Below are 14362 nucleotides of genomic sequence, written 5' to 3'. Positions count from 1 at the left end.
GAAACCACAGTAGCTCTGGGGTCCCAGGGAGAGAGAAGAGTGGACCATCGCACTTCCCTCCACTTTCTGCACCTAAATCCTGGGCTTGAGATTCAATTTTCATGCTCCTGGGAAAGATCATCTGATTGGCCCACTTGAGTCAGTGGAGGGCTGGGCCTGGTGACTGTGCCCCAAAACAGTGGGAAAGAGGTAATTTCACAGAAGGAGACAGGGACCCGTCATTAGAAGAAGAGGGATGAGATGAACGCACCAAAACAGCATCCACCACACACGTCCACCAGCTCTCCTGACTCCAGGCAGGGCTGGAAATGGAGCCCTGGCTCCCTCTCTCCCTCCCTCCAGCCCCTCTGCCAGCCACAGTAAGTGGCTGCACTAGTAAGTCTGCACTTCCTCGTTTTTCCTTCTCTGCTGACAGAGCTCCTGGGCTTTACCCATTTGCTTCAAAATGGCGGACTCAGCCTCCCAGTGCTTGCCCCCCACACAGCCCAGAGTCTCGGTGCCTCAATTCCAGTTTTCCTGGAGAGAGGCCCTGATTGTTCTAGCTGCCCTGGTCTGATTAGCTGACAGTCCGTGTGACAAAAGGGTCCATGGGGTGTGGGAGGAGGTTTATATGAGCTGTGGCGATGCTTCTTCCAGGACCCAAGGACAGGAACTGCAGTGCAGCCTCGTGGAAACTCCGAATGGAATGTTTACATGTCTCCATCACTGCCGCTCATCGCCGCGGCTTCCCGTGCTTCCAAATGACCGCCCTAGGCCCAAGTCTGTCCTATGCCCTCCTAGCTCGATTCCCACAGCTAGCAGGGTCAGTCTCTGGGTTTTTCAACTCCCAGTTCTCAGAAAGGCCTCTGTGTTCATCCTTTTCAGCTGGTCCCAGGAGTCACAGAGAGCTGGCCAGCCTATACGGGAGGCCTTGCTGTGGCTGGCCCTCAGCCCCTGACCCAGTTGGCCTCAGCAAGCGGGCAAGGGTGTGCCCAGGGCACGGATGACTGGCATCTTTAGTGCCACGTGGCGGGGGAATGGAGGCCTTCTGGAGAAGTTGAACCCCGTCTTAACCCTGTGTTTCCTGTTGTGGGGCAGGTCAAGGCCGCCCTGGAAGAAATATTGGAGCGGGTGACAGATGAGTTTAACATCCCAGAACTGATGGCCAAAGCAGAGGAGCGCACCCCCTACGTGGTCGTGGCACTCCAGGAGTGCAAACGGATGAACGTCCTCACCCGAGAGATTCAGCGCTCCCTGCGAGAGCTAGACCTCGGATTAAAGGTGGGCGAGGCTGGGGGCGGGGGAGGGAGGGCATTGCCCGCAGGAACCCCTTGTGGGAGGAGCGCCAGGGGAGCTGGAGAGCAGTGGTCACAGCAGCCTCACTGCCTAAGAAGGTGCCACTCCTAGAAACCAGAGTCTGGCCAGGCTGCAGGGAGGGTAAGACAGGCTCTGAAGCTGGGAGCTGGGAAGGCAGAATGAGCTGTGACTGGCAAGCTGCCCGGGAGCCCATGCTCTGAGTGCCGAGGAGAAGAGAAGTCTTGATGCCCTGTGTCTTCTGCTGACATGGGTGGTGTTGCTTTCATGGGACGTAGAAGTGTGTGCTGCATCAAAGCACAGGTTCTAGACAGCCCTGCACCACATCCCAGCTCTGCTGCCTCCTCGCTGTGTGGCCTTAGAGGGACTTAAGTCTCACTGCATCTCAGTTTCTTCACCTGTAAAACAGGGATAGTGGTCCTACTTCATAGGGCTTTGGGGAGGGTTCAATCAATAGGTTTGCATAGAATGCTTAGAGCAATGCCCGGCACGTGGCAAGTACCCAGAAGTGTAAGCTGATGGCATTATTATTACCACCCCGTCAGAGGAAAGGAAAGAACTTCAATCTTTGCAACCTCATGGGTATCTGAAAGGCCCGAGATGCTGCACAAGCTCTGACGTTTCTCATGAGCAATGAAAGAATCTATTATTTATACCACCAATTATGTAAATAGATCTATTTTATTCACCATAAGATAATTCCATCAAGTGCCCAACACAAAGCCAAACAGATCACCTGCATGATAGGTGAGTGGGAGGTCCTGCTGCCTTTGAGGAGCTGAGGAAAGTAACTGTTGTCCGTTTACACTGGCACATTTATTAAAATAATTGTAACCCCAGACAGAGGGAAAGTGAGAACCCAGTTTTGTAGGCAGCAGGGAAAGCTCAGCCCAGCCCTGGATGTCCAGGCCTGTGATGTGCTGCCGCCCTTGTGCCTGCCTCTTGGAGTCGTAGGACCACTGTCACGGGTGCAGAGGACACACAACCATGAGCGTCTTCACATGTGGTCACATAGAAACTATGAAGTAGACTGAGAAATCTGGGTGAGTTTTCTTCAGTCTGTTAATTCCCATTCGGCCCCAATATGGATAGAAGGAAATAAGGAGAAAGGAGAGACGGGAAAGGATGTCGAAGGCTGAGGCTGTTTGGCAATGTTACCAAATTATGCGCCGGCTTGTAATCAAAGGAAATACAGAATTCCATAGAACAATCTCAAACGTAAATAAGGACCTTGCCGGTCATTTGATGTGGCTCGGTTCCCTAGGTACGCGGGTATATATTCATAATTATCTTGAGCTTGTTTGTTGCAGCCTTAGCTTAGTGAATCTGTGCAATTTGCTGCAGTCTATCTACCCATCCGACCTCCTATTCATTCACTCATTTTTCTTTCAAGAGCCTTCGCTGCGGTTTGGTGTCATGGATCCCAGTGCGTGCCTGGGCGAGGATGAAGGGGTGGGGAGGGAGTTACTCTTTTCTTCCAGTCTAGCTCGAGCAGGGCTGGTGGATGGCCAGCCTCGGTGCTCTGCCCTTGGGGAGACAGCGGAGACTGACAGGGGAGCCTTCCTCTCCAGACGGACAGTCTGGCGGGAGAACAAGCATACAAATGGATTACAGTACCAGGCAGGATTGATTCAGTGCCACACAGAGAGAGGTGTGAGAAGAAAGGAAGAAATAAGTATGTGGAATCAGGGATGGCCCCAGCGGAGAAGTGGCATGCAGGGGACTTTGGAGGAAGAGTAGGATTATGACATGTGGCAATAAGAAGAATCTTCTAGAAGTCCCAAGGTGAGGAACCCTAAGCCTGTTCTAAGAGTTAACTTAGTTTGGCTGGAGCAGAGGGTCCCCCAGGTGAGTAAGAGTGATATGGTGAACTTCTAAAGGTGACTGGTGGTGACAACATTGACCCAGAAGCAGTCAGGACAACGGTCTGTTGCCTTTTTCTCCTGGTCCCCTGTGAGCAGGGGGACAGACAGAGCAATCCCCGCTAAAAAACGCTGTCATGAAAACCCAGTCTCATTAAGACAGGGCCCCAAACTGGCCTGGTCATCAGACTCCCTGGGGGCGTCATCCCAATATGTGTTCCTATCTCCACCCTCCAGTCCCACCAACCTGTGGAGCTGGGGTCTGGAAACCTATATTTTTAGCCAGCAGCTGGGTAATTCTTGTGGCAAGACAAGTTTGTGAATAGCCTTAAGGCAAGTAGGTAGAAGAAAAGATGGACAGATGTCTTCATGGAACAGTGAAGTTGCAAGGGTACAGCGGCAGAGTTCAGAGAAGGAAAAGTTTCCAAGTCTGGGGAAGAGGTTAAGCTGAGCTGCAAGAAATGGGAGTCAGAGAGGAAACAGCTGAAGGGAGCAACTGAAACAGGAGGGGTTCACAGGACAGCCTGGCATGTGCAGGAGACGTGAGGGCCCCACTGGACAGCAGCTGGTACATGGAGCGGTGAGGAGCTCACATCCCAGCTCCCAGCGGAACATGGAAGGGGAAGCATAATGGGAGGAGAGGAAAATCTGAGCGACGTTTTCCTTCCGGTCCTTTCTTTCTCTTTAACAGACACTCTGAAGTTCTAGGACTGTTTTAGGCGGAGCACAGGGAGATGTGGGGCAACCCACACTACCCAGCACATCAAACAGACAAACCCAAATGCCCTGCCCAGACTGGGCACCAAATTAGAAAATGTCTGACTTTTTAAGTCATTAAGTCAATACCCTCAGCATTTTTTATTACGAAATTTTTATTCATAGTTGGCTGGATGGGAAACCATAATCCTACCCAAAAGTACTGGCTGAATTGAAAGGCACAGCTCTCTAACCCCTGAGGACTGTGAGAGCCCACAGCACACAGCACACAGAAGTGGCCACCTGGGAGAGGTCTACCAGCCACAACCGTGTCCCCACAGAGAAGAATTCAGGAGAGTCAGACATCTGGCTCTCAGCCTTACACAATGAAGAACCAGGTCCTGTGAGCATCCCAGAGCTGATTGGTCAGAGGTACTGACTCCCACTAACCAAATGCACAAAAGCCTGATGTACAAAACTCCCAAATGCCAGTTTATTCCTTTACAATCCTTTACAACTAGGTATAACTTTCAAAGCGCCATTGACTGATGGCAGCCTGCCCAGAAAATTCTCTACCTGTGTTGGAAAACTACAAGAGAAGCTGGATTCTTATGCACTGTCCAGTATGGTAGCCACTAATGACAGGTTAACACTTGAAATGTGGCTAGTCCAAACTGAAATGTGTTGTAAGTTTAAATTAAACGCCATATTTCAAAGATATAGGACAAAAAGGGGGAAATATCCTATTAATAACTGTTAATATTGATTAAATATTGAAATATTTGACATTTTAAATCTATTAAGTTAAATAACATATTATGAAAATTAATTTTTTCTTTTTATTTATTTTTTTTTATTTTTATTTTTTTTTGCGGTATGCAGGCCTCTCACTGCTGTGGCCTCTTCCATTGCAGAGCACAGGCTCCGGACGCGCAGGCTCAGCAGCCATGGCTCACAGCCCCAGCCGCTCCGCGGCATGTGGGATCTTCCTGGACCGGGGCACGAACCCGTGTCCCCTGCATCAGCAGGTGGACTCTCAACCACTGCACCACCAGGGAAGCCCCTCTTTTTATTTTTTTAATGTAGCTACTAGAAAATGTAAAATTACACACATGTAATTTTGTGAATTTTAAATGTAAAATTACCCATTCACAACTTGCATTGTATTTCATTTGGGCAGTGCTCTCTTAGATGGAGTCATGGCCAGCCCAGAATCTGGGGCTGGGAAGTATTTTCTATTATTCAGATATTTAATGGCATCAAACATTTCCCCCCTGTGCTTCAGTGGCTAATTGCCCCTCCTAATTGACAAATTCTGTTTTTCTAAACATGTGAAAGATGTTCAGTCTTAAAGCCCAACTTGCTGACTTGGGGAACCGCTCTGGCTCTTTACTCTCATCCGTTGACTCTCATGTGTTGACTTAATAGTTCAGGTTTTGCTTTGGCCCTTTAGTGACATACGGTCACCACCCCACAGGCAGCTGCCCTGGTCCACATGCCTGCTAGAGTGCACAGATGGACCAGCTGCAGTCACCCGCAGTCTGGACGCCAGACTGGGAAGGGTGGAACCCACATCATTCCCACTTCCCTCCACATCTCTTTGCCTCCCGGTGTTTCATTCATGTGAAAGCTGGTTGCAAAGACCACCTTCAGAGGGAAGGAAAAGCAGAAAGGGGCTGACCCTCAGAACAAGGTGCAGCCTGCAGCCCCTGGAGAAGGTCATATGTGGCCGTTGCTGACCCCACATGACGGACGCTGGCCACGTGCCTGCGAGCCCAGAGCACCAGCCACTTCTGACCCTCCAGAGATGCCCTTTACAGATAGACATTCCTGGCCATCCAGAGGCTGGAGTCCTTAGGTTTTGAATGGAGCCTTTGAATCCGCGCTTTTAACAAGCGCACTGACTTAAAGCAATGAAGGCCTAGAGGGCAAATCAGGTTTTTATCTTGTATTCTACCTAAGAAAGACTTTGAAAGCATTTGTTTATAGGGACAAAAAAAGTGGTTAAGGCCACATCCAGGTAGCCCTCATACCCACCATAAAGCGCCCCCCAGTCTTTAGTTCTCCCTGCTTTCCCTGCAATATGGACATGGAACAAGCCAGTAACACAGGATGCTGAACTACGTCATCTTCTTAAGGATTTAGTGTTCTCTTTGTGAGTTTTCTTTTTGTCAACTCTTGACCTATAAGCACATAAGTGCAGACATTAATCCGTGTTCCACGGGATCCAGGCAGGGGGAGTTTGAGGAGGTCAGGCTTGAGCAGATGGAAGCAGGTTTCTCTCGCGGGGAGCTGGAGTCTTTACAAAAGGCCTGCTTACCCACAGTTTGGCCCAGAAACTTCCCGTCTGCCCACCCCACCTCCACCAATCTGGCAGCACCTGAGGAAACAAATTTTCTCTGAACACCTTTTAGGAAACGCTGTCCCAGAGTCTGTAGGTTTATTCCTCTTTTCCTAAGAAAGGGACCCATATTACACTGAGTGAATTTGGAGTGGGGTTCTCTCTGGTTTCTTCTCAACCCCTCCTCTGAAAGTGAGTCATTTCTATGTCCACTCCAGGTCATGGGCAGATCTGGGTTCAGCACCCTAACCACAAGGTGAACGACCTCTTCTTTTCCTAAATCGTTCCTGCTTCACTCTCAAACGGGCAGAACCTGAGAGCACATTCTTTAAGGCTCCATCGCTCACGCTTTCAATTAGTAAATGCAAGATCATTGTCAGAATAACTTCTAAGCAGATAGAAATTTTTAAGAAAGCCAAGTTACACATTTTATGCTTCCCCGCTGTCAAAATGATTTCAGATTTCTGAAGAGTGTTAAGTATTGCCTATACATTTTTTTATTATCAGATTTTATTTTTAGAGCAGTTGTAGGTTCACAGCAAAATTGAGCAGAAGGCGGAGTTCCCATATCCCCCTCCCCCGACCACACCCAGCCTCCCCATCATCAACACCCCCAGCAGAGTGGCCCATCTGTCACAGCTGGTAAATCTACCCCGACCCCTCACAATCACAGAGTCTCCTGTAGTTCACATCAGGGTTCACTCTGGGTGGTGTACGTTCTACGGATTTGGACAAATGTGTAATGACATGGATCCGCCGTTTTAGTGTCTTACAGGAGAGTTTCACTGCCCTAATATTGCATATATTTTAATTTAAGCCCATGATTTCTTCTTGCAATGAATGTCAGAGAAATAGAGGTTTATGGGACCTCACCGTTTTCAGAAGTGGCACATCTCTGTGTAAGGCATGGTCACACCGAGTAAGTGATTGAATTAGCCGGGGGCGATAACCAGGCAACAAAGGACTTCTCTGTACCAGCAAACAACTGTGGCTGGCAGAGTCCGGGGCTCCATGTGAGTTCATCTCTATTTGTCTCTCTGCTGCGGCCCTCAGAGATGTGCCAAAGGACCGGGACATTTTCATCCTACTTTTTCCAGTAGTGCTGGCCCAGTCCTGTTAGGTCAGTTGTGGGATGATTCCAGGGCGGGGGACCTTACCTCCCCACCAACTCACATGGCCAACAACATTCACAGGTGCAAAAAACTTCCACAGACACACCCCGACTCAAAACAACCCAAAACAATTCTGTGGGGAAGCGAATTTATTTGGTGTATTATTTATAAAAGCACTTTATAATTATGTGAGTTAATTGGCCATTGAAAACTTAAAATTTTTATTTTAAAAGGAAAAATAAATACGGCCTATATCTTTTTCCTTTTAAGTCTATTGGACTTTATTTTTTGGAATGAGTCTTGATTTGTCTACATATCTTCTTATCTGCAGTTTAGCCAGCGTGTACTATTATATGCCCATAAACATGTTTTATTAAAACTGCAACATACAGAATTTTTAACACAACCCTGGCAAAAACACATACACTACAGTTTAATTACCAAACAGAAAACTAGGCCTTTCTGTTTAGAGCAGTGCTGTCCAACAGAACCCTCTGTAATGATGAGAATGTTCCGTATCTGTGCTAAGGGCACGGTGCCTGCTGATGACATGAAATGTAGCTAATGTGACTGATAACCTTATAATTTTAACTCACCTGTGCTTAAATAGCTTCATAGGACTGACGGTCATCACATCAGACATGGCAAGCCTTACTGGGTACCCTAAACCCCGTGCAGACGCCGCTGCAGTAGACACGACACCTTCAAGAAATTGCAGATCCTTGGCATAACTAAGGTTACAAAGTTTAATTTAAAGATGGTTTTCAATGTACATCTTCCTTTACAGATTTCATCTAGCAATTGGAAGAGGATTCCTCCTTCGCTGGAGGAGAACGGAGAAACCCAAGCTTTAGGGTAGGGTGGAATCAGCGTGGAACCCACAGGTGGCTTGAGGTCTGCAGTGGACCTAAACTACTGTCAGTAGATACATGTAGACTCTGATACCACAGGAGTGGGGAGACGACCAGTCTCTGTGAGACAAACCTTGCAGATCAAGTACTAGACAGGGACTGTCATTGTGTCACCGACCCCAGCCGTCATCTCCTGTCTTCCCAAAGATCCCCGAGGCCAGCTGTTTCCAGGGACTTGCTGCCCCTCACTCTTTCCCCTCTCATTCTTTGTCTTCAGGGGGAGCTGACCATGACCAGTGACATGGAGAACTTACAGGACGCTCTGTACCTAGACACAGTTCCAGAGCCCTGGGCCAGGCGCGCCTACCCTTCCACTGCAGGCCTGGCAGCCTGGTTTTTGGACCTGCTCAACCGAATCAGGGAGTTGGAGGCCTGGACAGGTGACTTTACGATGCCTCCCACTGTGTGGTTGACAGGCTTCTTCAACCCTCAGTCCTTCCTGACCGCCATCATGCAGTCCACGGCCCGCAAGAATGAGTGGCCCCTGGACCAGATGGCCTTGCAATGTGACGTGACAAAGAAGAACAGAGAGGAATTCAGGAGCCCCCCTCGGGAAGGGGCCTACATCCATGGCCTCTTCATGGAAGGCGCTCGCTGGGATGCACAGGTAAATCCTGGGATGAGCCAAAGGGCATCCCCAGTGGGCTGATTACATACACATTGCCCCCTGTAAAGTACAATTGCTAAAAGGGATGCCCTTTTTTTTTTTTTTTTTTTTTTTGCTGTACACGGGCCTCTCACTGTTGTGGCCTCTCCCGTTGCGGAGCACAGGCTCCGGACGCGCAGGCTCAGCGGCCATGGCTTACGGGCCCAGCCGCTCCGCGGCATGTGGGATCTTCCCGGACCGGGGCACGAACCCGTGTCCCCTGCATCGGCAGGCCCACCAGGGAAGCCCAGGGATGCCCTTTGAACATCCCTTGAGGCTGTCAAATCATTTCTATGTAGCCAAGGATGACATAAAGAGCGCAGAGTGAGTAGAGAGGTTAAAAGCAACAGACTAGCTGGATCTGAATCCCAGCACTACCGCTTACTAATTCTGTGAAAAATCTCAGTTTACTCAACTGTTTTTTAAAAAATATTTATTTAATTTATTTATTTGGCTATGCTGGGTCTTAGTTGTGGCACGTGGGATCTTTGTTGTGGCACGCAGGATCTTTAGTTGCGGCATGCGGGCTCTTAGTTTCGGCATGTGGGATCTAGTTCCCTGACCAGGGATCGAACCCAGGCCCCCTGCATTGGGAGTGAAGAGTCTTAACCACTGGACCACCAGGGAAGTCCCTACTCAACGGTTAAATGGGAAAATAGAGTTGCTGTGATGATTAAACGAATTAATATGCAAGACACTTAGAACAGTACCTGGTAGATAGGGAGTGCTCAAAACTTGTTGTGCGACCTGGGGGTATCATTTCACCTCCCTGGTCCACTTTCCTCATTCATGAGCTCTTGGAGGGCAGGAATCCCTCCTACTTTTTACACTGCTAACGTGTTAGCAAAGGGGTGCCAGTGATATCATTTAAAGTGACACTTTGAATGGATTCCTCACTGCAGGCTAGTACAAATTTGAGTCAGCATAAGATCAGAAAAGATGTTTTGTCTCCGATAGGAAACTAGCAAACAAGCACAGGTGGCTGGGATAAATGACATGAACAAGGATGGATAACTGTAGGACAAGTTTACATTTGTTATACACATGATCTGGAAGGACTACTTAGTCAAATATCCCATTTGGCAATATTTGCACTAAACTATTCCTAACAGTCAATACAAAGGAACGTGGGAAAACTATTAGAAGGTCTAGAAGATCCTACAAGTCCACATCAATATGCATAGAGAGCTGTACTAAGTTGAAGAGTGTCCCCTCAAAATTCATGTCCACCCAGAACCTCAAAATGTGACCTATTTGGAAAGGGGTCTTTACAAATGTAATTAGTGAAGATGAGGTCACACTAGAATAGAGTAGGCACTGAACCCAACGATCGGTGTCTTTATAAGAGGAGAATGCTCTGTGAAGACGGAGGCAGAGACTGGAGGGGTGCATCTACAGGCCGAGGGAGGCCAAGGGCTGCAGCAACCACCAGACACTAGGGGAAAGGCATGGGACAGGTTCTGCCTCAGAGCCTCCAGAAGGAACCAACCCTACCTACACTTGAAGACTTCTGGCCTGCAGGACTGTGAAAGAATACATTTCTGTTGTTTTGAGCCACTGTCTTTGTGATAATTTTGTTACGGCAGCCCTAGGAAACCAGTCAAGGGCCAACAGAAAGGACGGTAAAGTGGGGCAGTGTTCAAGCAGCCTGAACGTTGAGAAGGAAGCCTACTTCTCTCTCTCCACCTGAACATTTGCACAAGCCTGGCAGTGGAGATCACATGTGGACTGTGTTAGGTGTAGGGTAGCCGGAGCTAGGATACTAAAGATGCCAAAATGAGAGAAGTGCAGGAAAGATAAGTAGGGGGGAAGCTCAGAAGGAGGAGCACTGGCACTGGGGGGACAAAAGGATATTGATTCCAAACAACTGCCTCCCATTTGTTCATTACCTTGTTTCCAAATAATAAAAACAAACAAAAAAATACCACCCGCCCACCAAGAACTCTTGTTCTCAGAGTCTATATCCCAGAAAGCATTCAGCAAAAAGGGACGGGTGGACTTCCCTGGTGGCGCAGTGGTTGAGAATCTGCCTGCCAGTGCAGGGGACACGGGTTCGAGCCCTGGTCTGGGAAGATCCCACATGCCATGGAGCAACTGGGCCTGTGAGCCACAATTACTGAGCCTGCGCGTCTGGAACCTGTGCTCCGCAACAAGAGAGGCCGCGATAGTGAGAGGCCCGTGCACCGCCATGAAGAGTGGCCCCTGCTTGCCGCAACTAGAGAAAGCCCTCGCACAGAAACGAAGAAACAACACAGTCAAAAATAAATATATAAATAAATAAAAGATTACTATTAAAAAAAAGAAAAGGCAAGGGTAAGGATGTCCAAAATTCCTCTCCTCCATAAAACAAGAACATTGGCAGAAAAAAAAAAATATATATATATACACACATGTATATAAAGATATATATAATAAGATATAATATATATCATATATATAAGATAATAGTATAATAAGGTATATATCAAAATCATATATAATAATTTTATACATATATATATATATATATATATACTAGAATCAAACTTGCCAGAACTCCGGAAATTAACCAAAGGCTTTTGGCAACCAGAGCAGTGTTGTTGAAGAAAAATGACTGAAAAAAGAGCAAGCATTAAATGCAAATGGGTTAAACACTACAATTAAAAGGCAGAGATTGGCAGAATGGATTAAATTTTTAAAAACCTGATCCAACTACATGCTGTGTATAAGAGACACACTTTAGATTTAAAGACACAAATAGGTTCAAAGTAAACAGATGGAAAAGACATGCCATGAAAACAGTAACCAAAGAGAGTTGGGGGACTATGCTAATAGTAGACAAAATAGACTTAAAATTGTTATTAGAGAAAAGACAGAAGAGAGAGGAATTGTAGAGACCAAAAAAAGGCATTTTACAGTGATAAAAGGTCCATCCATCAAGAAGATATAACAATGACAAATATATGTGCATCTAACAAAAGAGACCCCAAAATAAAGGAGATGAAAACTGTCAGAACTGAAGGGAGAAACAGACAACTCAACCATAATAACTGACGACATTAACACCCCGCTACTAATGGTGACAGCTAATGGTTATAGAGTTTCTTTCTGGGGTGATAAAAATATTCTGGAATTTAGATAGTGGTGATGACTGTACAAGTTTATAAATATACTAAAAACCAGTGAAATGTACATTTTAAAAGAGTTGGTTTTATGGTATATGGAAAAAGAAAGGTTCTACCCCTGCTGCCACTCCCTACCATAAACACTCAGTTGTGGGGGACAAGGGGTCCTCACTGTTTACCTTAGTTCTGTTACTTACTATGCCTCATGTCAGCCTCTACCAGAACTGAAGAGGCACATCCTTCCCGTTAAATACATTTCATGGGAATTAAAACAAATTCTGTCCAAGCATAAGGGGCTCAGAATCACCTAGGCACAGGCAAGGAATCCATAAGTCACTCTGGATCATCATTTCCCAAAGTATGTTCAGAAAACCCTAGTGCCACGAGAAATGAATAGGTTGCAAGAAAAGGGTCCTGTGGTCAAATAAGTTTGGGAAAGACTGGGATAAATAAAGTCAAACTGTTTTCTTTACTGCCAGGACTTCTTGTCTGCAGTGTGCTAGTGTGCACCGTAAAGCTTCAGGTCCAGGGCATGGTAAGCACCACTTCCCAAGCTTATTTCACCAAGGCACCTTGTTCCTCAGAATATTTCTCAGGACTACTAGGAAAAACTTCCCCAGATGGCACTATGGAGACATCTCAGAGAACCAGAGAGAGGCCCCAGCTGGAAAGCTACAGAACGGCCAGGTCCCTGTTACTTGAGTGAAGATAGAACACAGCTCCCTCTGCTCAAAAAGAGAAAATGCTCTAGAGGGTGGAGGACAGCACATAAGAAGCTGGAACAGGACATAACCAAAGCCTTAACATCTAAAGCGTTTGCCGGCAGGGACTGTGTCTTGCTCAGCTTTAAGTCCCTAGCACCTAGCATGACATCTGGCAGATAGCTGCATTCGGTATGCTTACGAAATGACAAAATAAAACTAAGAGAAATTCAAGCCCCAAAGAGATTAATGTGCATATGATAGGCAACAGCTTTCGGAACTCTGCTTCGAGAAGATATTCAGGCTGAAAAACACTGGGAATATGATGTCCACCCCTCCACGGCACCCCATCGTGGGTTGTCGAGAGAACTTAGTAAGGGGGTGGGCCCAGGGCAACCAGGTCTTCCCAGTCTCTCTCCCGGATCTCCCGACAGGAGCAGGCCTGGCTGGCTGAGCTTGGGGCCTGACCTGAGATGTTCTCATGTCCTTGTCCTCAGGCTGGGGTCATCACCGAGGGGAAGCTGAAGGAGCTGGCGCCCCCCATGCCTGTGTTGCTCCTCAAGGCCATCCCCGCAGATAAGCAGGATTGCCGCAGTACCTATCCCTGTCCTGTGTACAAGACTTGTCAGCGAGGACCCACCTACGTGTGGACTTTACACCTGAAGACGAAGGAGAAGCCTTCCAAGTGGGTTCTGGCCGGAGTAGCCTTGCTTCTCCAGGTGTAGCTCCTTGCAGACCCACCGAGGAGACAGAGCTGGGCTGGAGGCTGCCCAGAGGGACCAGTGGAGAGGGCGGACCACAGCCCTAGAGAAAGATGAGAAACCGAAAGCACTCACAGTTCTGAAGAATTCCTTTGGGGAACTCGGAGAGAAGGACCTAAAGTGAGGCAGAGCCAGAGGAGTGTGGACCTGGGAACTAGGGAGAAGAGTCTCGTAACACTGACCCTTTCCTAATAAAGCGATTTGTTCTTCAACTGTGTCTGGTCCAGGCTTTGAGCGTTGCAGAGTCATAAGTTATCATGAAGAGCCCAAGAGAAACGAGCCACAGGCAGTTGAGCCCTGACGTCGTTATACAGCCCTACACGCAGCGCCCTAGTTCCCAGCTAGTCCGGGGCCCAGCAGCACCGGCATTGCCCATGAATCAGAGTCTGCATTTTAACAAGCTCCCCAGGTGATTTGTATGCACTTTATGGTTTGAGGAATGTTACTGTGGATCAGGGGGCCACCAAACTTTTTCTGTTAGGGGTCAGATAGTAAATATTTTAGGCTTCGCAGGGCATACTGCTTCTGTTGCCACTGCTCACCTCTACCACTGTAACCCTGAAGCAGCCATAGATGATACCTAAACGAATGGGTGTGGCCACGTTCTAATAAAACTTTACAAAAACAGGCAGTGGGCTAAATTTTGCTGATCACTGCTCTAGAGGATAAGGGAAGTATATATGCAATATTTATCCTTCATTAATCCACACAGCCATTTAACAAGTGTTTAACATATACTACTTGCCGAGGACAAAACTGCAAACAAGGTGGATTGTTTCCTTGTCTTTCTGTCATCCTTCAGATCATTTAAGAGGGGCCCAAGGAGAACTCTTTCACCTAAAGCTTTTTAACCTAAAAGTTTTCTAGATTTTCCTCTGTGGAACACATTTTCACTGGATGCCCAGAGGTCTACAGTTTTAATGAGCTGTAAAGAG

At 47.5% G+C, this 14362-nt stretch overlaps 1 protein-coding gene across 1 annotated transcript in view; it reads left to right on the top strand.

Moving 5' to 3' along the window:
* Positions 1-14322, top strand: part of DNAH9 (dynein axonemal heavy chain 9) — a 300193-nt gene extending 285871 nt beyond the window's left edge. The window contains exons 67-69 of the mRNA XM_079903920.1: positions 1078-1260; positions 8433-8822; positions 13164-14322. Coding sequence (XP_079760046.1) covers positions 1078-1260; positions 8433-8822; positions 13164-13391 — 801 coding nt within the window. The 3' untranslated portion in view covers positions 13392-14322. The remainder of the gene's footprint in view (positions 1-1077; positions 1261-8432; positions 8823-13163) is intronic.
* The last annotated feature ends 40 nt before the right edge of the window (positions 14323-14362 follow it).

This window comes from Stenella coeruleoalba (assembly GCF_951394435.1).
Source record: "Stenella coeruleoalba genome assembly, chromosome: 19".
NCBI lineage: Eukaryota > Metazoa > Chordata > Mammalia > Artiodactyla > Delphinidae > Stenella > Stenella coeruleoalba.
The sequence above is the reverse complement of the archived record's forward strand: the minus strand, read 5'-3'. Positions and strand labels throughout refer to the sequence as shown.